Source organism: Labrus mixtus, chromosome 18, assembly GCF_963584025.1.
Source record: "Labrus mixtus chromosome 18, fLabMix1.1, whole genome shotgun sequence".
In the NCBI taxonomy this organism is placed as follows: domain Eukaryota; kingdom Metazoa; phylum Chordata; class Actinopteri; order Labriformes; family Labridae; genus Labrus; species Labrus mixtus.
The window spans coordinates 20,902,636-20,927,622 of record NC_083629.1 but is presented as its reverse complement, the minus strand read 5'-3'; the positions used below and the strand labels follow the sequence as shown (position 1 = coordinate 20,927,622).

The window sequence follows — 24,987 nt, the reverse complement described above, 5'->3', positions numbered from 1 at the left end:
AAGACCAAGAGTATTTTATTATTTAAAACATGGCTCAACTTCCAAAATACCTCATCAAATGGGTTTTCAACACACATAAGGAATGCTCAAACACAACAATTCATTAAGCTTCACCTGTATCTCTTTGGCATGCTTCTCCTCCACAGCAGCTTTCTCCTGAGCCTTAGTCGCCTCCCCCTGCTGCGTCAACTCATCTGTTCATGCAAATGAAAAAGAAAAGACTCACCCACGTCAAAGAACATGAAGGTTACATCTGTCAATGTGCTTTACTTTGTCCTAAACAAGCTTCTAAAGAATGAGGGTGACTCACTCGCATCCATAAATGGTACACGTGTTGAGTGCTTCTGAAGGTAAACATGAAAAAAGAACACGGTCTGAACAACTTAAAAGCACTCTTATCTGCACTCACTTATGTGCTGTTGGTGCAGCTCACGCAGTTTATCCTGCTGCTTCTGGTCCTGCTGTCGCATCCGGTCCATTTCCAGCTGATGTCGAGCCTGCAGGAGAGCACTTTCCTGTGCAAATGTGTCCCTCAGAGAGGCCTGAGCCTGGGTGAGAACAGACTCCTGCTCCTGCTCTAAGTTCAACTTGGAGTGCTCCAGCTGGGACATGTGGACACTGGTCAGGCTCAGGCGCAAGGCCTCAAGCTCAGCAGTCTTTTGCACCTGCAGGAAAATTAAGGCATCAGGTTCAGTTTGTAAGAGAGCTAATCCTGAGTCCATCCTGAATGGATGCATGTTCCATTTAGACACTCATATCCTACATACAAGTGCAAAGTATCAACTACGGTAACTGAACTTCGAAGTTCCTACATTTCCAAATATTTGAATTAGGTGTAGTTGACAAAAGTACTGATTGACAAGGAAATGCAAGGGAGGGACAAGCAAAGAAGACATGAAGTGATGATGTCACACTGCACCAGTGTATGCAAAATATCTTTTATACCTGTGCCTGCTGCAGTTCAGCCTGGTGGGCGGCCTCCAGGCTCTCCCTCAGCTCTATCGACAGCTCTGTCCTCAGCTGACTCAGCTCCTCATTGTGTTTGACAGTTAGCTCTGAAATCATTCTTTCATGCTCACGTTCAGTCACCTGGGGGGGGGGGGGGGGGTGGAAGACGGACAATGAGACACACAAAGAGGAGACATGATTGAAAAAAAATCAATCAATAAAGAAAAATATGCAAGAGTGAAAATAACTGATGCATCGTACTCAGAGAGGAGTATGTGTGATGGAGTATTCACACCCTGATACCTGTTTGATGAGGCTGATCTGTCTCTTCTGTTCTTCCTCCATCACGACCTGCCGCTTCAGCAGTTCGGACTCCAGCTTCGTGTTCAACTCAGAAATCTATCAAACAGACGCAGACAAACTTAGCAAGGAAATGAAAAGATTAAAAATTAAAATTAGAGCCGGTATACATATTAAATCATAAAGGATCTTTGTTTATACACACACACAACTGAAAAGCTCATCACTTTGACCAATTTTCAAATTGAATCAAACTAAAATGGAATGAAAGTTCCACGCTGTTTTAGAAAGGGTTTTTTTGAAGAAAATAGCAGTGGTAGTCTTGACAGGTCTTGATTTAAAATCCAGAGTCCACCTAGTCTGAGACTGAGACAAGACAGAGTAAAAATGCTTTTGATTTCAAGACCGATCTTGAATACTACACTACTTTTTTTTACTAGGCCTAAATAAATAAATATTATACTTTAAGTTCATTAGATTGGATAATGTACATTTATTTATTATGTTGAAGGGATGCCCTACACCTGCCGACCCTCCAATCACATTCAAAAAGCTCAAGTAGGGAATATTGTTTACTTAACAGTTTTTGTTATGAGCATCTCAATTACTTCATAAAGTTAAATTATAAGTCAAATTTTACTATTACATATTTTAGATGCTTTAATGTCAGAAGGAGATATGATCAGTGGCGACGGTTAGGGTGAATAAATGATGATCCTTTTTGTGTCATGCCACCCTTGCATAAGTCGGGGCCCTGGTTTGGAAACCCCATTCAGAAAAGTCTGGATTCACCCCTACTTGTTTAATTATAGCGCTTGAAAAACGTCGTGCTATTTTGGCCTATCTGCATTCCCCCCACCTCTCTTTGCTGTTTCTCCATCAGGTCTTTTATCTCCTGTTGGTGAGATGTCTCGAGCCTTTCCGTAGCCTCCTCCAGAGCAATGACCTGCTTCTCCAGGAGAGCCTTCACCTCCTCCTCCCTCTCCTTCCTCTGCTTCTCCAGCTGACGCCTCAGACCAACGAGATCTTTGTCTTTCTCCTGTCTCTCGTCTTCCCATTTCTCCCTCTCCTCAGCCAACTGAAATTTTTTGAACACAATGTTGATGTCATGCCAGTTAGGATTCAAAAGGAAGTGCATTAAGAGAGAAAATAAGGGTTAAATCTTACCTCGTCGTCTTTGTCTTTAAGCAGGTTCTCAAACTGTTCCAGTTCCTCCTCCAAGACTTGTTCCATTTTTCTAATCTGTTCGTCCATCTCCTCTCTTTTCCGCCCGTTCTCCTCCCTCTCCTTCGCTGCCTCGGCCTGTGCCTCCTCCAGGTTGGTCAGGTTTTGTATCAAACAGAAGATCTGAGACTCCAGTTCACTCTTCTCCTTTTCAGCGCTGTCCAGACAGCTCTGGCTCTTCTTCAACTCCTCTTGCAGTCTTTCCACGTCTGTCTGAACCTTAAGAACCTGTGCGCGAGTCGTTTCGAGCTCCTTTAATGATTCGTCCCACTCCATGGTCCTTTGATCTAATAGGGCTTGTGCGGTTCTGTGCGTTGTTTTTGTCTCTTCTAGCTCTAACATGAGAAGGTCACATTGAGCCTTGAGGAGGAAAGAAAGAGAAATTATAATAGATTTTTGTAAATTATTGCAATTTTCATTTTAGTGAATTTCTAGCATTTCTATCTATAATATGTGTTTACATTATTAATTAGCTGTTAACACAACCCCACTTATTATACTGTATACCTGTAACATTTTCAGCTGGTTGTCATCGTTAAGCTCTGGGTTCTGTTTTGCAGAGTTTGGAGCCTGGTTTATCTCCTGCAGAGACCGCTCAAGCAGCTCCTGCTGTTTTTGATGAGACTGGAGTGCAGCCTCCTTCTCCGGCTCACTCTCCTGCTCCCCTACAGGTTTATCTCCCTCCTCTGATGAAGACGCATCCGGGAGGGGCAGGGAGGTTTCAGCGGCTCCCTGTCCCATAAAGATGACCCCTTTCTCATTTTCCCTCTCCTCCATTAAGGCACTCAGTTTGTTCTTCAGGTTGTCTTGCTCGTGGGTTTTAGAGTTCATCTCCTCCTCAACCTCTCTCCTCTTCTCCTTCTCCTCGTCCAGCTCCCACAGAGCCTGCCTGAGCTCCTCTGTTACCTGGGCCCACCTGAACGCACAGAGAAAGTTTGAAGTTGTAACAGACTCAGTAGATCAATTCAAATTGTTCAGCATTATTTTTATTTTGTCTTGAACATTACATCATGTCATTTTGTGGATTTTAACACCATGTTTGCACGTGTTGGAAGTGTCTAATGGGGATGATAATAGAGTGATATAAATAAACGAAATAACAAACTCCAGTAGATGATCTTAACCCAAGTGTATCATGGATGCCCCGTTTCATTTTCCTACCTGCTCCTGGCCTCCTCCAGCTCTTCAGCGCTCTTGACGACTTCCTCCCTCAACACCTCTAGGTCCCTGTCCTTCAGAACCAACTCCTCTCGGAGCTCCCCGCACTGCTGACTCAGCAGCTCCTTTCCCAGGTCCGCCTCCTCAAACTCCTGCTCCGACAGCTTGCTCGTCTCCAGCTCGTCGAAAGTGGAGTTGTGAAGAAACTGAGAAAGAGAGTCATCCGCCAGGAGGTTTCCTGGGGAGCAAAGCGGGCTCGAACTGTTAGGGAGGTTGTCGTTTTCTTCAGGGTAACGGTTTGAAATTGACAAAAGCGGCTCGTCTCCCAACACCTCACTGTTCAGCTCGAAACTGTGAAGAAATGCAAAAACAGATTATCTTAAGTAGCTTATAAAAAGAGACGGATAAACACATGAATATTAATTTATCTAACCTGAAATCTGCAGAGATGTCCAGCTGGCCGCAGTGATCAGAGCCTTCCTTGATCACTGAGGATTGAGAGTGTGCACGAGGAGCTGAAGACAAGTATCGCTCCATCATGATATCTCCGGGTATTATGGATACATTCATAACGTCCTGCTCAGGTCCACTTTCCAGATTAGCTCCATCTGCGCTAATCAAGTCATTACAGCTTAAACCAGCCTTCGCCTGGTTCTGCAGGTTCTTGGAAGCTTTCAGTCCATTGACCTCTTCTTCTCTAAACTTCAGCTCTCTCTCCCGCTCCTCTAACAGCTGCCTGACTCTCTCCACCTCCTCCCTGTGCTCCTCTCTGAGCTTTTGCATCTCCATCTCCTGCCTCCGTCTTTCCTCCTCAAGGTTCTGGAGACAAAGGGCAGAGCTGGCCAACTCCTCGCTGAAACTCTGCTGTGCATCCTGCCCCTCTTGAAGCCTTTTCCTCAGGTCCAACATTTCTGCGTTCAGCTTTTCCTTCTCTGCTTTGTACTGCTGCAGCTCAAGGCACTGACTTCGGACGGAGCTGAACTGGGTCTGGAGGTCTTGCAGCTGTGCCTCTCTTTCCTTTTGCTCCTCTTCCCTGCCTTTCTTCTCCTTCTCCAGTAAAAAAAGCACATGTTGGTGTTTCTCCATCTCTTCAGCCAGTTCAGCAAATACACGCTGGCTCTTTTTTCTTTCTTCCTCTAGTTCGGCCCTCAAAGTGCGCAGAACATTGTCTGTATCACCGTCCTCGTCTGTGCCGAAGCCTTCAACACTTGACTTGGCGCCAGGACCCGAACTCGTACATTCCCCCGATGGTGCCTCCCTCTGGTTGATGTCTGCGTCTTGGGAGTAATGGCCTTGCTGATGCTGCTGTAGATAGTTGTTGGGGACTTCAGCACCTGACTGACTTTTGAGGCGCAGAAACCCTTCACTTGTCTGTGTGAAAGACAATTCACAGGATGTGGAAGTTCAGACTCTGTGCGTATGAATACTGCAGTGAAGTGCATAAATAATCCTGCGACAGATTTAGCTCTGAGTCGCTCTTACCTGCTGGAGCTGTCTCTGTAGCGCCTGAATCTGTCCAGCAAGTGACTGGGCCTCCAGCTGTACCTGGTCTCTACTGGCCAGCGCCTCCTGCAGGTTGGCGCTAAGCCTTGTGATGATCTCATTTCGCTCTTCGACGACCTGCTGTAACTTCTGTAAGTGAAGAAAAAGCATTGGTTAATTACACAGGCATAGACCTTTCAGAAATATATACACAAGATGTCCTACAGCTGAGTGAAGAACACCTTAAAAGTACCATGCAGTTTGCTATTTGAATCTGCATATTTAATCGTTTTCTGCAAAATCCAGGAGCTAGGGAGGCACGTGTTGCAGATAATGGTTTGGGGTTTACAGCAGCCATGAGCGCTTAACGAGAGAACATGAGCACTCTCATAGATCCTATGAATCAAGGAGGGAGGCAAAAAAAAGAAGAGTGATCAACATCCTTTTAACATGTGTATATATATTTTTTTTATATAAAAAAAAAATGGCAGACTTGGTTCACTGAAAGTAAAAAGGTAAAACAAAATTTGACACCGTTGTCAGGCTTAATTTAAGCGTTGAATTCCCACAGTCTGATTTTAGACCCGTTTCAACACTTCCACAACCAGACACATCCATTTAAAATGACTTCCTCTATACACAGAATGCAGATGAAAAAATGACGTCTCTACAAATCAGTGCAACCATCCATAAAATTCCCCATGGGATGATGATGACATGAGACAGACGTACACATTTCCGAACAACACACAGCAATACCATAAACTAGACTCCCATTGTGTTACGGGTAAGAAAGCATGAGGAGATATTAAGCTATACGACCAAACAGATCTGAATAAATGGTATGCAATGTAAATCATTAAATCGCTTTAGGCACATTTTTCCACTGCAGGGATTTAGAGCCAAGGCTTATAATGCAAAACCACCTTCACTTCTGCTTGTCATATCAAGTCATACATAAGCTCTGATGAGTCTTTCAACTGTCAGATGCTTCAAAGTGCACTATGAAGAAATGCCTTATCGCACTGTGTATACCTTAAGCTGCTCTTTGCCAGTGAGTGCGACTAGCTCCTCTTCTCTAAAATCTTCCACAGGTGACACGCTTTCCTCCGGGCTGGGGGCCTGATCCTCCCGTCGTTGGTTTTGCTCAACCTCTGATTTCTCCGGCATCTGGGGTTCCTGAGGGGGTGAAACAGTTTTTAAAAGTCTAAAAATGTTCTGACAATGCCTGACAATTATAAAAGTCAGTGCGATAAAGAAACAAGTGCTTCGATTATTGGCATCTCATGTTGTGGCTGAACTTTCCTTTTAGAAAAGACAGTAGACACAGTGCCACGGTTAATCCTGGCCACGTTGCTATGACAACAGGCCCTACAGGCAACATGATGGTTAGTGACCCATTTCTCTAATGTATGTTTACTAAGCAGGGGGCACGGACCACTTGTTAAGTGAGCAAACACAATTAGACAAAACCTGGAGGTCAGGAATGATGACCTGTGAATAATCAAACAGTAATGTCATGCAAAAAAAAGAAAAAAGAAAAACAGGAATTAAGATGATGCAAATTTACAGATGTTTAGGTTTACAAATCAGATTACTCCAGAGTCGTCTGTACTGGTGGATGACTGGTGGTCTTGAGGCAGTGGGTGGGGTACCTCATGGTTTGTCTTGTTGTCCAGCTCCTTGTCACTTGCCGAAGGAAGCGCCGGTTCTACGTGACGATCTTGCGCCGCTCCGTCATTCTGCGCGTCATTCTGGCCCTTCCTCTTCTGCGTCTTTTTCGGCGCCCCCGCACCGTCGCCTTTCGCCCGCTTTTGTCGGTAGCTAGCAAACTGCGCAGGAAGGAGAGCAAAAGGTAGATGGATACGTAGGTCAGGACCACTGAGCACCACCACACTAACAGCATGGTGAAGCTCAGGGGTTAAGGGTGAGAAAGAACTAGAGTCCAGACTTTTCTCCTCAGTAGACACATAAAAAAAAAAGTGATCAAATTAACATTGTGTCATCACTGCATTAGTATAAATACACGTGTTCATGTTAGTGATAATCCACGCTGAAAAAACAAAACAGATTGGCAGCTGTCATTTTAAAGAGTCAGTGTTGAGCAGGAAAAAACAAAAAGACAGTGCCCAATGAAGGAAGAAGAAATCCCAAACTCAAAACACATTAAACCACAGCTTGAAAAGGTAGCAGAGTTCAAAATGAGGTGATGCTAAATATTCTCAAATCTCTAGAGAGCTGTGTCACACCCATGAGAAGTGCAGATTTTAGTGACACATATTGGGCAACCTCTCAGCAGACCAGAAACGGCACAAGGTTATAGAGGGAAAAAAGGCAGACTTCCATCTCAGCCACTTTCCAGTTTTCAGCACACAGAAGGAGTCAGAGACAGTCACACTCGTTAAATGAAGCTTTTCAAAGCAACACGGAGCCGTTTGTGTCATCAAGAACGGACAAAAACAACGAAGAAAACAAAGCAAAAAATAAACAATCTGAACCTGAAAAGTTCATTCACGATGAAAAACACAATCTCCAATTAAGCCCCGATATTCAGAATTCCACAGGGACTGTACAAATCCAACTCAGGCCATTTCTCTCTGCAAAACACTCCAACTGGGTTTTAATATCCGTCTCTCTCTCTCTCCCCCTCTTTCTGCCGGTCTCTCTTCTTTAAGCAGCTTAAAATCAGATTACAGCGGTTGACACTGTGACAGGGACCCTCATGAAGCCCTACATCAATAACTGACAAGTCAGCCATCGACTTCCTCTCTTGCTAGTAGTCACATGTGTCAGGTCCTTATCAGAGAAGGTGCTCTAGTGTCCAGGTGAAGATCTTGCAGTCTGAAGGCAACAAAACGCTGTGCCCAAACCCTTTCATCCCAAAACTCCCTGCCACAGCCAACGTACAGTGCAGAGAAATCCACATATACTGGATAGTGGATGGCATGTGTCTAGACTAAGGAAAGAGGGTGGAGACTAGGAGATGCGTTCACACAGAGAGGAGGAGACAGAGCTCTGTGTGTGATGAGCTGCAACTGAGTGTGCACGCTCAATTCAATTTGAGATTCCATGGCCATGGGAGAGCTACTTGTTGATTGCATTTGCGTGATGATTTCCTGACATGTGCATGACTGCATGTGTGAATGACTGCATGTGCACCCATGTGTATTCTGATGACATGTTCATGATGCCACATTGTAGAGATTTGATTTGTTCTTCTATTTGAGATCAAAAAATGCAACCATCACCAAACCATCCTTATCCTTTCTTCAAAACAGATTCAAGCTTTGCACAATCATTCCCTGCACACTCCACCTCCACCTCTCATTGCTACACTGCTTTCATACTCCTAATGACTTAAAAACCCATTCTTAACATAGTGTCCTTCTGTCACCCTGTTAACCGCCTCCGCCTGCCATAACATTTCGGAAACACACATTAGCCAGATGAGCTGTGTTTTGCCCAAGGCTGCTTCTGCACTACCGAGGATCTGACTAACACACTTACTCCAGCCACATCAGATGTTACTGGACAGCTGGATGCTGCTATTGTGTTCTCAGCTATGTCAACATCTATTCACCTCATGGTTCCTTTCTGTTTGTGTGTGTATGTTTGTATTTGTCTGCGGGTGTTTTGTACTTTGCATGTGTGCCATAATCTCTGTAAAGCTTTGTGATGCGTCACATACAGTAAAGGCAAATGACAGCACATCATTACCATAGCAACATCATTCATGTGAGATACAAGTGCAATATAATCCACCTCACCAAATCTGACGGCCTTATTGCACCACCTGATGGCCCACATCCAACATGACAGTGTATATGACTGATGCGTGGCAACATTAGACATTTAAATTATTATTCAAAACTTGACTCCCTTCAGTTTTTATCGATTGTGAGAATCTTTTCAACACCGTTGTTTTATATCTCAAGTGTACAGCAATCAGATCATCCTTCAAAAGGCAGAAAAAAAGCCCTGCTTATGCATCCCAATAGACATAAACCAAATTACAAGACCGAAATGAGAGAAAGTGCCCAACAGATTGATTAAGTCAAGTGTCCACCAGTCACCAGTTTCTATACTTACCGACTTATTTCGAGGCATGGTGGACGACTTCTGTCATAAGAAACATCAGTGGTTTAGTGGAGTTATAGCCTAAAAATAATGTATCATACTAATGCACCAGCACTTTGTATTTGGTACAACCATGTGCTGGAGTTGAACGACAATGCCGTCCCCCGTCCCCCTGTCCCCCCCCCCCCCCCCCCTCAATTGGGCACGTTTGTTAATACAGAGCAAGCTATTCTTGAGTCTATTACTCCAGGTGTTTCAACTAAATGCCCCTTTTCCTTTATGGCAACATCCCATTGAAAAAAGAGGCCGAAGGAGACACTATTTTTTATTTATTTTTTTATTTTTTTTAATTGTTAACAATTAACAATAATTAAATTAACAATAATTCAGTCCTTTCATACATCCTATTAATAACTGCTTGAACAGCAGCGTTCAGTGTATTAATCAGCCCTTTAAAGAAGAGATTTGATAGTTTAAGATTGTGAAACCTAAAAGAGCACGTGTCACTCCGCTGTTCATCGCCTCACACTGGCTCCCGGTTACTGCTCGCATCAAATTTAAAACTCTGCTGCTCGCTTACAAAACAGCGACAAAAACGTCTCCTCCTTACTTTAACTCATCCAGGTCTACACTCCCTCCCGCCCACTACGCTCTGCCAATGAAAGGTGTCTGATCCAACCTTCACAACAGGGTCCCAAATCTTCTCTAACAGGGTCTAACTCTTCTCCTCTGTCGCCCCCCGGTGGTGGAATGAACTTCCAAACTCCATGTGATCTGCAGAGTCCCTCTGCACCTTTAAGAAAAAGCTAAAGACCCAGCTCTTTCATGAATACCTACTAACTTAATGATGATGGTCTCCATATTATTGATGATGATGGTTGTGACGATGGTTTTTGTTTGATAACGACGACTTATAAGATGGTTTCTATACTGATTAGAGCTCTCAAGAACTGCCCTCAATGTTGTGCTTTGCCTCTGGTCACTTCCTGTCAGCACCTTTGTGTCCAATCAGACTCAAAGCTGATCATTTGCTCTTACTGACATTGTTCCCTTTTTTCTAGATCCTTGCTTGTGTTGTACTTACTCTCTGATGTACGTCGCTTTGGATAAAAGCGTCTGCTAAGTGAATTGTAGAATTGTCCCATTAAAAAAAAAAGAGGCGAAAGGAGATATTATATATATATATATATTTAATTAACAATAATTCAGTCCTTTCATACAGCCTAATAATTGCTGCTTAAACAGCAGCGTTCAGTGTATTAATCAACCCTTTAAAGAAGAGATTTGATAGTTTAAGATTGTGAAGATATGCCATATTATCTGTGTAACACTCATGCAAACACCTATTAAAAGACACATTTTATATCTGCAAAACTCCTATTATTGGTGTTTTTTATTATCTTGAGATAAATGTTCTTGTATATTAAGTTGTTAAAATAGTATTGGTTCAAAATGACATACAAGTTAAGTTAACCACAGGCCATTAAAACACTTTAAGCACAAAGTTAATCATCAGATGCACCTGTACTCTGCATTCATAGAAATCAAAATACCAACTTGAAACAGGTAAAAGTGTTTCTAGATTAGAATTTCCCATTGACTCAGTAAGTGCATATTACTGTCTGAACTTCATTTCAAGTAAATAATAAGTTATTCGATTAATTGGTCGACTAACCTTCTCTCTAAATGTTAGTAAACTTTAGCTTTGTGCAAAACCCTGCAGCTGATTTACCCGCGACATCTGCGCGGCAAACGAGTCACGTTTAAGTGTCTGTAGCTTCAGAGACGAATATAATCTAAGCAACGACAAACACAACATACAATCTGTATGAAAGGGAGTAAAAGTTAGCAGAGGAAAAGCGATAAGCTATGACAAAAGACTTGGCAAGCTAACTGACGCTAATTGTTAGCATTCAGTATTAACGTGCGTTACATGTTAGCAACAAACCTTAGCTCTCCCAGCTTCTAGTTTCCTCTGGCGTTCATCTTCATCCATCTCTTGTGTTAAATCCAACTATAAAAACGTTAGGACATATGTCCTTGTTGAAATAAAAAACACAACAGACCTTCACTTCTTGAAGAAGTTTGCTAAAAATCAAAATCTTTAGAGCTTCCTTCAGACACAACTGTCAACAGATAATATTCAGTATGGCCGCCAAGCAACCTTGACTCCGCCCTTATTTAGATTCCTTGAATAGATGAACCAATCAAATCGTCGCATACCTCCACTCCAGCCAACGGAGTTTTAGTTGCGATTCACTCAAAAGCGGAGTCTGCATGACCAATCAAATGGCTGTTCTTAACGCCCATCGTAGATTGACAGTTCTTTTAGCCAATCAGGGAAGAGCCAATACAAAACACAATTGCTGCACTTATGCATGGTTAAAAGTGAATGATCCGCTTTGACTTTTCTATTGCAATATAACACTATAACGTGATTTGATTTAAATGTAGTATGTTTTACAAAACTAAGTTAAAAGCTCCCACTATTTAAAATTGATTTCGTTATAGAAAATAACAGAGGATCTTCAAACTTGGTAAGTATTGATGTCTTCCCTTTCTCTGCACAGAAAACAAGTAGCCCAGACCGATTTCTGCAATTCATGTTTAAATACCAGTAGTAAACAGGTGTTTCGTGTAGCAACCACTGTCTTGCATAAAGTTCTTACTCAAACATACAGATACAGGCTATATACAAGGTTTGCATGACTTAAAATACCAAGATTTCAGGCAAATCATATTTAAAGTTTAGTTTTTTATGGTCATGCAGGCAGTGTTTAAGTGTTTAGATTTTGGTTTAATAGGGGAATTGTTTATTTTACCTTCTTGTCTCGAGAACTTTACATCAAAAAGACATAATCTTTACTCACCTTTGTAGTGACTGGAAAAAAACTAAAGAGCAGTATTGGTGGAAGGGCAGTTTGACCACTCTGCATGTAAGATATATTTTAAAAAGACTTTGACCTATTGGAGATTTTAAATTAACATCATTAACTCCAGCAGATCTATTTACCCTGTTTCAATGTATACTCTATTTCCTATTTTTACGACTTATTTTCTCATTTGGTATTTGTAGTGACACTGCTGCTACCCATGCAGAAAGACATGCAATGACATTAATAAAGTGTAAGAATAGTGCATATTAAATATGTAAAAGGAGAGGAGAGGTTAGACTTGTGTTCTGCTTTGTGGCGATTTAAAGGCCTTTAATATTTTTAACATATTAACATTTGTGCAATAATTACCCAACCGCTGCTAACTGTTCAATATTACTTGTGCAATAACTTTGTAATTCACTTTAACTTTAACTGTCTATTTATTTATTCATTCATTGCACTAAAACTGTTTATTTACTCATCCAGTCACTGCTCAATAATAACTGTATATACTCTTTCAGTGCACTATAACTTCACTTATTTGCACTATATCTCTATATTTATATTTGTTTAATTAATCAGTCACTGCAAAAATAATAACTGTATATATTTCAGTCACCACAACTGTCTATTTATTTATTATTATTATCATTCACTGAACAGCAATTTCCCTGGCCACTTTTTGCATATTTCTCTTTAATTTCACCACAAATATATTTTGGTTGTTGTTGTTTTTTGTAAACGCTGTTGTTTAGGATTGCTGCTAACAAAGTTTCGTTGTGTCCTTGTATACAATGATAATAAAGATTCTATTCTATTCTGTCTATATGGGCTTGATGCTTATAGGCGCTTCAACTTAAACATTTCCATGCCCTGCATGTTTTTTGGTCGCATGTTCTGTTCTTATTCGCAAAGAGAAATACCTTAACATGTGAAGTAGCAATCCTCAGCCATTCTTTTGGGATTTGTTCTTCAGCAAATATTGATTCATCCTATTGAAATATTCTTGCATTCACATGTTTACATATTGTGTTTATTTTGTTATACATAGTGGAATTACTGATGAAGAGTACTAAGATGAAGGCCTACCAGATCATAATGAAAAATACAATGCTGAAACCTTTGAGAAATATAACTCCAAGCCAAGTTCTTATTAAAAGAAGAAAAACTTTGGTAACTGTGCATCTACCTTCCACAGTCTTTTTATCATCTTTAATACCTGAGTAGATTTGCACCTCATGGAAATGCTATCTTTAATATTATAAAATTCAAAAGCAATATTTGAATAAAATGAGAAAAAATAACATTTTTACTGAGGTTCATTCATTTCCCAACACCTCACTTGCACACACAATAAAAGCTAAATAAATTGAAAACAATTAAGCCAAGTAGACAAGTTAAGTGAATGTTGATGAAGCTTAATTGGTGATTGAATAAGTAGGCACATAGATCCTTTACTGAAGCTTAGTAGAAATACCTTATTGTTCTAAATAACACACATTTAAACATCAAATTCCCTAATTAATGCAGGTCATTAACAATAAGTTAAGTAGCTTACACAAATATGATCTGCAAAGTGTTTTATAACTAGACTTTAGCCTACTTTGTACAAGTTAAAGTAGCCTTGTTGTTGAGAGTGCGTTGTGTGAAAGGGCTAAATTTCTATATTTTGCATTAGTTTAATTCTGTTTCAATACAACAGAAACATCATAATGTTATTCTTCTACTTGCAGCCAATAACAAATAATATGGCATAACCAAGAAATGAACTGCATAATGTTAAATAAGCTGACTTTAAAATGTTTTCTAAGGTTTTATTGTGAATTCCCAAATGTGAATAGTTACATAAGAGTTGGTTTGTGGAGTCGAAGTTTAAAGTGGGATCAAATAGAGCCTACAAGAAGTTGTAAAGATGTTAACTGAGTAGGCTACAGTGTATAGGTGCTATGAGTAAATGCATATATCCTGTTTAAAAAGATAAAGTTAAGATAAGTTGTACAATATTGATACCTCGGTGGGACAAAGCCACACGTATAAAAGTGCGGTTATGTAGAATCGGGGGTCTTGAACCCAAGAAGCTGCAGCTAAATGCGGCTTGTTCTCCGTGATGGCAGGTCGATGATGGACGGAGAAGAAAAATAAAAACTGTCGCCCGAACAGGGACTTGAACCCTGGACCCTCAGATTAAAAGTCTGATGCTCTACCGACTGAGCTATCCGGGCTCTTGTCGGCATTATCAAAGGATCATTTAGAAATATTTAAAAAATGTGTGTTACTGTCTGATTACAGCGTTTTACTTTCACAATAACGGTTTCGTTCTCCATAACCGAAAGTGTTGTTTGTAGCTTACACTAACTAGCTGTCTGAAGTTGTAAACTTACCGTGTGCTAACTGGTGCTAACATAGGCTAACAAGGTAGCAAGGCGACGCCGTTTAAGTCAACACAATAACTCAATTCCTTGTCTTTAATGGATGAATTTACATCTGTACAAAATGGTATTTTACAATATTCATAGAACAAATAACCCCGAGCACAGTCACTTTTAATCAAACGTCAACGCTGAACTTCGCAGTGTTTCACTTCTGTTTACCACCATGGCACCTTCCCTTTGATAAATAAAGTTATTTAAAAAATATTTAAAAAATATACATATGACAGCATACACATACAAACAAGTGACACCCTCTGCATTGACAAATCAATTAAAGTGCTTCGTTATTTTTTTAAAGAATTGCTGCCAAATAACAGACGAGCATGGGGAAAGTCATGCTGTTTTCGAACAGGATGTAAAAACATGGTGATGGTTTAGGAGCCTTTGTGTTGGTTGTTGTTTCAACTCTCAAGAAGAATGTATGGATGATGGTCATGCACTTGTGCTTGGGGGGGGGGGGGGGGGGGGGGGTGTATGGCACAGAAGTCAATATTACATGCTTTAAACAGGTTTGTCTGCTGCACCCTTTTTGCATGAAGAACAATGAAAGGTTGAGAATAAAACCTTGGTTAAAATACATTAATATGTGCATCTCTGGTGACAAATCAAACATGTTGGCCTTATAATTGTAAGAATTTGAATCAATAAATCATCTGAATGGTAACTTTGAATTAACATGATAACATTTATTTACAAAGTGCATGTGTGTGTGTGTGTTTGTGTGTGGAGAATACCAGGCTGTGTTGTACATTAGCTTTTAAACCAAAAAGTCTACATGTGGAAACAGAGCCAGCACAAAAAGCTGCAGAACATTTGAGAACTGATTTTAAAATATATGATTTTATATAATGTAAGTTGATTTTCCTAATATGTGAGGACTTTGAATTTTTTTTTTTTTGCAAAGAGGCTGGGTGCAAGCTGAAATAAAGAGCACAGGTTAGGATCTGGAACCTCATGTTCATGGTTCAAAAACAGATGAAATTCTGTTATCAGCATCTTTCCGAATGCTGCTTTTGTCAGGACAACATACATTATTAACATTTGGCTCCTAATGCCATTTGATTTTGGGGAAGGGGGGGTGGGGGGACAATACAATTTGCACAACAGCAAAGTATAACGATGCTTCCAGCTGAAGTGATCACATTATTTTACACTGCAGCAACAAATGCACTATCAAAATCAAATTTGTTGACATGACAGAAAGAGTGTAGTGTTTATTCTGGTGGTATTAATGGCTATAAGAAGTAACTTGATCCTGTCTGTCCTCATCTGATATACAAACTAGAAAACTACCCTGCCTTCCTTTAAGGCATGTAATAAGTCGTGTACTATCTTCCAAAGGTTGATCGTCGTAAACGGGCACATCTCTCTCTTGCACATGTCCGTCTTCATCTTTGCCCGAATCAAATAGTCAGTCCTGGATAAAAGGTGTGGTCAACGTCAGAATGTGTGTTTGCATTTTTCTCTGGAGAGTGAGAAGCTGACCCAGGGCTTTGTTATGTAATCTGAGGAGAGAAAGGAGACAAAAAAAAAAAAAAGGTCATGCAATTGTTGTGCACACAAGCATCCCTCTTTAAATTACCAACAAGCAGTGTTCACCTTGTGTATTTGAGGAGGCATTTCGTCCTCTGAGCTCTCCTCCGGTACTGGCCCATGGTGTCGTGGTGCTCCTTGACCCTCCTCTTCCCAGCCTCCCATGGGCACACGGGCTGATCTTACCACTTTACCCCCTGCACCAAAGGAATCTGAAAACAAAAGAAATGCCTAATTTTCTCTGCACTGTACAGCTGGACCCTCCTTCCCTGACTTAATACTGTTCTTGTTTATTTTTTTCCAATAAGCAAAAGTGGAGGAAAGTGGCTTTTATCTTGGTGGAGGTTTAGAGCATATTGCACATTGGGAATCGTGGCACACACAGGAGCATGACAAGGGACAGTCTGAGGTTCAGTAATGTGGTCTAAATAGTGGTCTGTCCATAATGCACTTAACAACATAGACCTCTTGAAGCCGTACTAAACAAAATACTTTTTGAGTGTATAAGGTTATATAAAAAGTTCCTTCCTGTATTTCAGTCACATTGAAAACACAGTCACAGTTGTTTAATGCTGCACCTTCATAATGCTCAGCTAAGAATCATGCCATATTACATAAGATTCCATTCAAATGCACAAAGACTGAAACATAGAGAGGCGTCCTAACTTTCGGTACCTGTGTTGGGTCCACTGTGGCGTCGCTGGCTGCTGCCCTGTGATGACGCCCCCACCCGGCCCATGGTTGTATTGCTGTTGGCAGACGCCGATGTAGGAATGGCACTGGGACTTGCAACTGCTGCGGGGAAAGTGTGCGAGCGAGGGAAATTCCTGGACTGAGGGTTGGGTTCGCTCCTCACTTCATCCGGGACGCTGTCGCTGCTTTCATCGCTCTCCTGCCTGTGCCAGGTGTGACGGGAAAGCTCGCCATGGGACTGCTTGTTGTGTAGCTACAATGATTATAAAATACATTGAAGTAGAATGATTAGATTGGATCCAATGTCAGACTTTCAGTTGACTTCAGTTTTCTTTCTCGGAACAATTACCTCGTGCATGTAAAGAGCGTGGATGCTCATTTCAGTGGAGGCGTACTCTGACAGGATCAAACTGGTGAGCTGACCTTCCCATGCACTGCTGCCTGAGCTCACTGTCCGGGCATCCGTCCTGCAGAGACAAAAAAAAAACATGAAGACGAGGTGATATAGATATTTGAATTAGAAAATATAGAGAGTGGAATTATAGGGAATAATGGATTTAAATGAGGGTTTAACTTTCTCATTATGCGATAAAGGTCTTTTAGCTCATTTAGATTTAGAGACAACAAAAAAAAATCTAAAAAAGGAATTAAGTTTTTTTAAGAGGCATCACATTTTCTTACCCAGAACCTGCCATTGCTTTGCTCATGGTGGAAGTGTGAGCGGTCGCCCTGTGAGCTGAACTCAAACTGCCTCTCAGGTGAAGACTGCTGCTGATTGGAGAGAGTGAGCGCAAGGCCGATGCTCCATCGCTTAAGCCCGCCGCTGCATGATTTGTCAAAGAGTCCCTGCCGAAATGTACCGATGTCCCCGTGGAGGGACCCGCCAGGAGGTTTGCGATGAGGCTCTTTGGCTGCAAGAGTGAGAAAAAGGGCGAGACAAAAGATCGTGTTAACTTCTGAACATGTGATGAAATGGAACAAATGACTTGGGAGTGTGGTTTGTTTTTTTTAAACGTACCTCTGACTCAGACAGTGAGAGCGGATGTGTGTCTGCCCCCGTGGCCTCTCTGTGGACTCGTTCTTTCAGCTGGCTGATGAAATGTGTGGTCTCCTGAGGAGGCTGCCACTGGGGGTTGGTGATAGCAAAGTGCATCAGAGATAACTCCGTCTTCCCATCCTCGGCCTGTTGGTAGATCGACGCCTCCGTCTTCCCCTCCGACATCCACTACAGAGCAAGCAAAGAGCGTCAACCACAACCAATAATCTAATACGCATCAAACAGTCTATAATAAATCAGCTTGTTTAATGATTGTAGAATATGTTTGTCTGTGTGGGTGCACTCTTTAAGTGTAGTCTCTCACCGCAGGGTGTCCGTGCTGCCTGATGTCCATCTGGGCAAAGGAGCAAGTGTCTCCTACTCCAACCACCTCCACTGTGAAGTTCCTGAAGAAATCAATGATCTCCAGGGACTTCCTCCTCAGACAGAAGATCAAGATGATGGGAGTGACAACCGGACTCAGCAGCTCCTCTAGGATGAACACCTGGAGGGAAACAGAGGAGAAGAGGCTAACACCCAGTACACTCGTTTAGCAGAGTAGGGCTAAGCGAGCTTCAAAAAAGGTTTCCTGAAACTCGGATTTATAAGTGGAAATGGGTTGTTCATTATTAACATCTTAAGGAACATTTGAGACTCTAAGATTAAAGATTCATTTTGCAACCAGCTGGGACAATCAGTGAGTGGAGGTACTTATGTGTAACAAGAAGCTGCTTCCCAGAATGGCATAAAAATATCTCTCTTTCAGTAGATCTGCTTGTGAAGAAGCAGCAGACATCTGTGGTTTTTACTGCTGTCTCTGAGATGTAAATACAAATAACATCATGGGGGTAAAGCTCTGCCTTCAAAACAAAAATGTGCTTGGATAAAGTTTGCTTATAAAATACATTATAAATGAGTATTTTACAAAATGTCTACAGTTTTTTTATGTGCCTTTTATTACAGCAATACAACCATGATTCAAGTTATTTGATTACGCCAAGGTTTGTTTTGTTTGACAGCTTAAATGTCTAGTAATGAAAACTTAATCCAATCAATTAGGTTGAGTCTTGATATTCCCCGTTCAGTGTGCATACTCACTGCTTTGTACTGGAAGAGCTGCGAGAACTGGTCACGCGTCTCGTATCTGTGCGCGTTGCCCTGCCAGTGATCGGGCATGTAGTGGATGTGAGCAAGAATAACACGCAACAGCTGCTCAGGGCAAAACACCATGTGCTTATCAGGAATGAATGATCTGCAAAGAGAAAGAGAGAGAGAGAAACGGGGAAAGGTTTAAGTCATTTGAGGAAATGTGATTGACATTGTAACAGATGTACTTCTATTGGCTTCATAGTCAGAGAGGATTGCTCAAAGAAAATTACAATTTAAATCCCTGCACATTAAATATAAATCTACGTGTGACCGAGTCAAGAACTTGATTTTTCTTCACATTCAATTTGTGGGAATTTTCCCAAATACTTCAATTAATACTTTAATCTCGAGCTATTAGCGGACTGAAAAGGAGGGAGGAGAGCTTCTTAAAGAAGGAAACCGTCTTACTCTCAACAGTTTTACAGCTGAATTGGATCCCAAAGAGCATTAAAGGGATTACAACTCTGGGTAGCGTTAAACTGGGTGATAAAGAAATGGCTCACGGGTAAAAACCTAAACCTTTTGTGTCGGTGAAGACATGTGTCATTTGGTGCGTTCCATTTGATCTCTGAAGTCGGAAATTCAGTTACATCATCAGGAACTTCCCCCTGAAGTCAAATTTCCGACTTGAAAACACAGAGCAACTTCAGTAGCCCGAGTTAAAATCCAACAAGGCTGCTGCGTGCATTGACAGTAACATTTAAGGCGTAACATTGTGTGTGTAAGCAACGTAGTCCCCTTTTTGTTTAATTAAATCAATCACACCGATAGTATCGTGCACGTTCTATCTGTGGGCATGTCATCGCCTCGTATTAGCTAACTAAACAAAAGGTGCTACTGAAGGCGGTCATGTTGCTTGTCCCACTTGTTTACAACTCTCAACTGGCGAGCGGTTAACTCGGGTGTGACGTCATTCCCCGCTCCAAGATTCAAGGTATCCAAGGTAAATGCAATGCACCATAATGTATGAAGATGAATATTTCTATCTAATTTTGTTTAAGTTGCTGCAACAAACAACTGTGCATTTACTAAATGTTTCACTTAATTTGAACTACAATATAATTCTGAAAGATTGATAGCAGAGAGATTGAAGTATATCACTTATCATTTACCTGCAGACTGTGATACACACTCCGAGCAGTGTGATTGATGACAGAACATGTTCCACTGCGAGAACATCCTCATCGTAGATGGTCAGAGCGATGAGGACGGCCAGAAGAGACCCGGCAAAAAAGGCTACATTTTTGGCCACCACTGTCAGCAGCGGTGACAGAAAACAGTTCATATACTTGGATGCAGCCTAAAAGGAACAGACAAAAAGGATGGAAACGGACTTTAATTATTGACCCTACAGACACCATGAGAGGCGCCAGTATGAGGTTTAAAAGCATGACAGCTGTACAACTTCAAGAAAGTTAGTTAACACAAACTATTGGCGGGAGATAATCTGACCTTGTAGCCCTTGCTGAGGCGTGACATGAGCTCATGGTCCAACTCATTGAAGTGACGCAGGTAACATCGACCGTACAGAGACCAGCATCTCGCTCCCAGAGAACCGGGCTCTCGCTTGATCACCTTAACCACACACACACACACACACACAACAAACTCCTGTCTATAGGGCACTATATATATCAGGAAGAAGATTTGTATAAAGTGTGTGTATGCAGGTGAACCACTTACCTCGGTGTAACTAAAGAAGGCGTAGAGAATCTGCCACACCAGAATGACCGGACACAGCAGCAGATTGGCGATCCCGATCCACAGGATACGGGACGCTAGCCTGTCTGCCAGCTCCAGCCTGTTACCTCCCCGCTTGTACTCTGGTTTCAGGCTCCACTCGTTCTCAAACAGAGAGCCTAGAGCAACGACACGGCCAAAGAAGGTAAGAGTCAAGAGCCCTGTGTGATTGTAAAACTAGGCAACAGGCAAATACATGAATGCATGCAAATCGATCGATTCACCTTAGTTAGACTACATTAGAATTCAGACACATATTGTACATAGATTTAAATAAAACATGGACACACCTGGACCCCAGAAGAAGATTAGCTCAAAGTTGTATTTAAGACCCCGGGTGTAGAAGACACAGTCACCAAGTACCGGAGGTCGAAATCGCACAGGAAGGAGTGACTTGTTCACCATGGCAACCTAGAGGAGCACATGATGAAAGCTTCTGGGTTTCCTGCCTCACAGTTTGAGAACTTTGAAATACATTTGCCAGACAGAAAAGGAGTGTTTTTTTTTTTTTTTTTTGTGCAAGTGGACGCACCATGTAGTTTTTAAAGCGGAGAATGCGGTGGTAAATGTCCAGCTCCGTCAGTTCTTTCTTATGGATGCAGATCTGGTGTTCCTTCTGAATCTCCACTATCCTGGCCTGAACTTCCTGCCATGTGGCGTAAGGGAGCTCTGACTAAGAAGGAAAGTGAAAGTAAGTGGATACAATGACTTATTTTGAAGTCATTATAATGATTGTATATAATGCAAACAAAACACATTTTAGTATCTATTTTTTTTTAAAAAGGCTCCTAGTTTTATTTTGTCCTTCTCACCATGGTCATTTTGAGTGCATTGATGTAGAAGGATCTGATCTCCCAGTAGCAGCAAATGTTGTAGATGAATTTGACCATGCGGTGTAGCCAAAACACCCCCGAGATTATCAGCACAAAGATCACAAATGCGTTGTCGGTGATACTGCAATGGGGGGAAAAAAAAACATGTTTCTCTAAAATTGAAACATCTTCTGTATCTTAACAATCATAAAAATTATCATTCAGTCAGCTTAACACTAAAGCAAAAATAACACCAGTAGCTGCTATGTAAAAAAAACATGGTCAACTATACAGTGACACACTCACCGTGCACTGCACACATCCACCGGGAGAAAGGCGTCTGGCAGGGTGACTTTAGAGGAATCGGTGTGATTTACAAACTTGTTGGCAAAGAGTATGTCATAGTCCACACAGTTGGCTAGGAACACTGTGAAGCCAACCACGAACAGCAACTGGCTGCATGGATACAAAGGAGAAGAGGACCACAATAAGAGAACATGCAGAGGATGTCAAGACCTCACTGTGTCACACACAAGCTGATGATGGATAGGATACATACACAAGCTCAAAGATCTCTCCCAGCAGCATACAAGTGAAGCCATTCTTCTGGTGCAGATTATACACGTAATGGATGTTAAGGAACAGTGCAGATATATCTGAAGTGAGAAGTCCTACTCCTGTGAAAACTGTCACTGTGTCATTTTGGAGAGGTCAAATTCAGCTGACAGGAAGACTCACAACACAGCACTATTAAGAATACACACTCAAATGATGTAAAAGGATATTCTCTGGAAGAACAGGTCCAGGTTCTCGATGTGATGCCACTGGGCTGCAAAAGATTAATTGCAAATTAGTACTAATTAGTGTGAAAGAGGAGCGGTTGTGTGTTTGTGTTTTGTTTGTGCACCGTCGTACATTTAGCTCCTTCAGGCACGTGCATCAGCAAGTTCGCCTCTCCGGGGGGAGAGTCGCTGTAGGACGCCTCCAGGCGTTGGTATTCTGTGTCAAAGTGAGCCATGGTGACAGCAGCTTCAGTCTCACCAAGTAACTGAGCCCAATGCTACAGACTGGAGTCACCATCAGAAGAGAGCAAACAGTAAAGACATCATATCATGGTTAATAATCAACTCTTTATAAGCATTGCACACTCCAGACAGTAGAGTCTACACACTCGACCGAGGCCTTTTCATCAACATTAGCAGTGTTTTGGTGGGCGCAAAACCCACCCTGATAATAATTAAGTAGAGGACATACATTTCTTTGATCGCTTTGGCACGCTCTTGTACAATAACTGACTTCAGTAACACTCGGGCAGAAAGCAGCAGAGGGTGTTCAAACAGTACACAAACAACAAGTCAAAATGGCTTTCAATTTCCTAATCACAATCGTCCGACGTTTAGTTTTCTCAAGAGCCAAATAATCTTAATTAACAAATTATAACATTTTTAGAGATTCGATATTACAACAACGTGTCCAGAAAGGATTACAAATGTGAGAATACGTGAACAACCGTTATGGAAATATTCAGTGGCCACGTTCACACGTAGTCTAGTCTAGTGTATGAAACCTTTGTGGTATAGCACCTCCATGTTGAAAACGCTCTGGTCAGTTAGACTGAAAGTGTCTATGACTGGAAGCAAAACCATCACTGATCATAATTGAAGCAGGTTGCTAACCCAGACTTCTGTTTCAGGATATCTGTTTGTAACGACATTTATAAAAACTGTATTGACTCTAAAGTAGGAGTACAGAAATGTAAACATTTAGCACACAGTCAAGTTATGAACATTACTCCCAAACATTTCAGCTCGGGACTCCCACAAAAACTGTGCTACAGACCGGTGACCTCCACTGACCCCTTTATATTTATATTTAGTAATTTATTGTAAGAAAGGCTAGAAGCAGAACACAAGTAATCTTCACTTTTTAAAAACTGTAGGACAAAAAGTTAATATTCATTATTTGGTTATTGAAGGCATCTCCGGACCCCCCCTCTCAGTATCTCACGACCCCTCAGAGCAGGGATGGGCAACTTTGGTCACGGCGAGGGCCACATTCAATTAATTCTCCCTGCCAAAGGGCCAAATTGTAGAATACAAAAACGATCAATTATGAATCAATTATCAAAAAAAATAAATTATGTCTCAAATTTAACTCAACATATGCCAGTGATCAAATTATTATTATGGAAATATTTCTGGTTTTCATGATTTCATGGCAGATTTTGTCACATTTTCTTCATGTCTCCAATTCATTGATATGTAAAAATTGACCTGAGGGCCACATTGAGGGTTGATGGGGGGCCGCCAGTTGCCCCCCCCCCCCCCCCCCCCCTCAAGTAATTACACTGCTTTTTTTTAGTTTCCACTGTAGGTGTGATGACGTACTTTACATCCTTACACAGAAGTGACCAAACTAAAGTATGAACACTTCTCAGTTGGAGTCACTGCCTCGTGACAAAGCTGTGTGTTGACATGCAGAATGTAAATCTTACCTCCATCGCAGTAGTCTTATCAAACTCTGTTGTTGACTCATGTCCCAAGCTGAAAAAAAAAAAAAGGAAGAAGGAATTTCCATTTGAAATTAACTAGCAGCTACATGTCAGCGTGAGAAGGTAGCACAGGACTGCTTCAGGTGTTGTTATTGTCGAGATTTGACAGCACAGGCCTGCCTCCCTCGCTTTAAAATAATGTCACACTTCACATCGTGGCGCATTGAGTCCTTACCGTTATGTGGTTGTTCCTCCCCTCGGGCTCTCCCGGGTCAACACTGAGACTCTACAAGGTGATTTTGTGATTAAAATCGGTCTTGTTTTCGTTTCCTTCTGTGCTTGCCTGTCTCAAGTCATACTCAAACCAGTTTCATTTTTGCTAGCAGTGTGGCGTCTGTCAAAGCTTAAGGGCAGGAACGTCGTCCAATCAGAAGACAAAAGTTCCAGAACGGGTGTGAGCAGCAGCCAATCAGATGAGTGCAGAGGCGGGCTCTGAGGGTAGTTGAACGCTGTCAGTGACACGCCCTGTACTTGTTCGTCCAGTTATTAAAACGTCTTTACTGCCATCGTGCGGTCGTTCTTGGTACTACAACGCCAGAGGTAGTGTCATACTGTAAGTGCACTCTTGATGATGCTGTTACATCTAATTCAACATTTAAATTAACAGAAAAATAAATAAACATACAATTCAACTTACATGGTTGATAAAATTTCCAAAAACAATTAAATATTTCTTGAATACTTTAAGATTATTATTATTATTATTGTAGGAAATCCCCATTTTCTTTATAATAAATGTTACATTTAAGAGTTATTCCAAGGAACCTTTCTTGTAAAAGAATACAAACCTATTTTGCACTATCTGCTTTTTAAACATTGCTGTACATATATAAACAACACAACTTCAGAAGGTCAACACTTTTTATTTTTTTTATATATTCAGGTCTAATTACAGATTTTTTTTCCTCAACTGTTTATAGGTTCTTGTTTAAATCGCACATGTATTTTTTATCCCTGCACGGGTTGTGTACATTTC

The 24,987-nt window shown here is 41.4% G+C and overlaps 2 protein-coding genes and 1 non-coding gene across 8 annotated transcripts in view; all 3 read right to left on the bottom strand.

The window, feature by feature from the left end:
* Positions 1-11,278, bottom strand: part of pcnt (pericentrin) — a 39,727-nt gene extending 28,449 nt beyond the window's left edge. For 2 of the 4 annotated variants that reach the window (XM_061062253.1, XM_061062254.1), the window contains exons 1-14: positions 11,138-11,227; positions 9,202-9,231; positions 6,768-6,944; positions 6,148-6,291; positions 5,113-5,262; positions 4,064-5,001; positions 3,634-3,981; positions 2,980-3,388; positions 2,416-2,832; positions 2,108-2,326; positions 1,252-1,347; positions 946-1,089; positions 410-665; positions 115-194 (exon numbers count right to left, since the gene is read on the bottom strand). In XM_061062253.1, the coding sequence (XP_060918236.1) occupies positions 115-194; positions 410-665; positions 946-1,089; positions 1,252-1,347; positions 2,108-2,326; positions 2,416-2,832; positions 2,980-3,388; positions 3,634-3,981; positions 4,064-5,001; positions 5,113-5,262; positions 6,148-6,291; positions 6,768-6,944; positions 9,202-9,231; positions 11,138-11,185 (3,456 nt within the window). In that variant the 5' untranslated portion in view covers positions 11,186-11,227. Of the gene's footprint in view, positions 1-114; positions 195-409; positions 666-945; positions 1,090-1,251; positions 1,348-2,107; positions 2,327-2,415; positions 2,833-2,979; positions 3,389-3,633; positions 3,982-4,063; positions 5,002-5,112; positions 5,263-6,147; positions 6,292-6,767; positions 6,945-9,201; positions 9,232-11,137 lie in introns of all 4 variants that reach the window. The other 2 variants (XM_061062255.1, XM_061062256.1) reach the window with 1 other exon arrangement.
* A 2,936-nt stretch (positions 11,279-14,214) lies between these two features.
* trnak-uuu (transfer RNA lysine (anticodon UUU)) lies at positions 14,215-14,287 on the bottom strand. Its single transcript has one exon. It is a non-coding gene; the product is annotated as a tRNA-Lys (tRNA).
* A 229-nt stretch (positions 14,288-14,516) lies between these two features.
* atg9a (ATG9 autophagy related 9 homolog A (S. cerevisiae)) lies at positions 14,517-24,324 on the bottom strand. Of its 3 annotated transcripts, none has more exons than XM_061062518.1 (20): positions 24,187-24,324; positions 23,935-24,003; positions 22,376-22,527; positions 22,246-22,289; positions 22,020-22,084; positions 21,767-21,916; positions 21,461-21,602; positions 21,181-21,321; positions 20,939-21,059; positions 20,592-20,767; positions 20,361-20,483; positions 20,021-20,208; positions 18,858-19,011; positions 18,085-18,264; positions 17,742-17,948; positions 17,405-17,634; positions 17,073-17,190; positions 16,706-16,976; positions 16,097-16,242; positions 14,517-16,002 (listed from the first exon to the last, which is right to left on the bottom strand). In XM_061062518.1, exons 3-20 carry the CDS (start codon positions 22,476-22,478, stop codon positions 15,994-15,996), a joined length of 2,568 nt encoding a protein of 855 aa, XP_060918501.1. In that variant the 5' UTR covers positions 22,479-22,527; positions 23,935-24,003; positions 24,187-24,324; the 3' UTR covers positions 14,517-15,993. The 3 variants fall into 3 exon arrangements, with proteins under 3 accessions (XP_060918501.1, XP_060918500.1, XP_060918502.1); XM_061062517.1 differs by having other exon boundaries at positions 23,955-24,003; XM_061062519.1 differs by lacking the exons at positions 23,935-24,003; positions 24,187-24,324 and adding an exon at positions 23,807-23,824.
* Between the last annotated feature and the right edge of the window lie 663 nt (positions 24,325-24,987).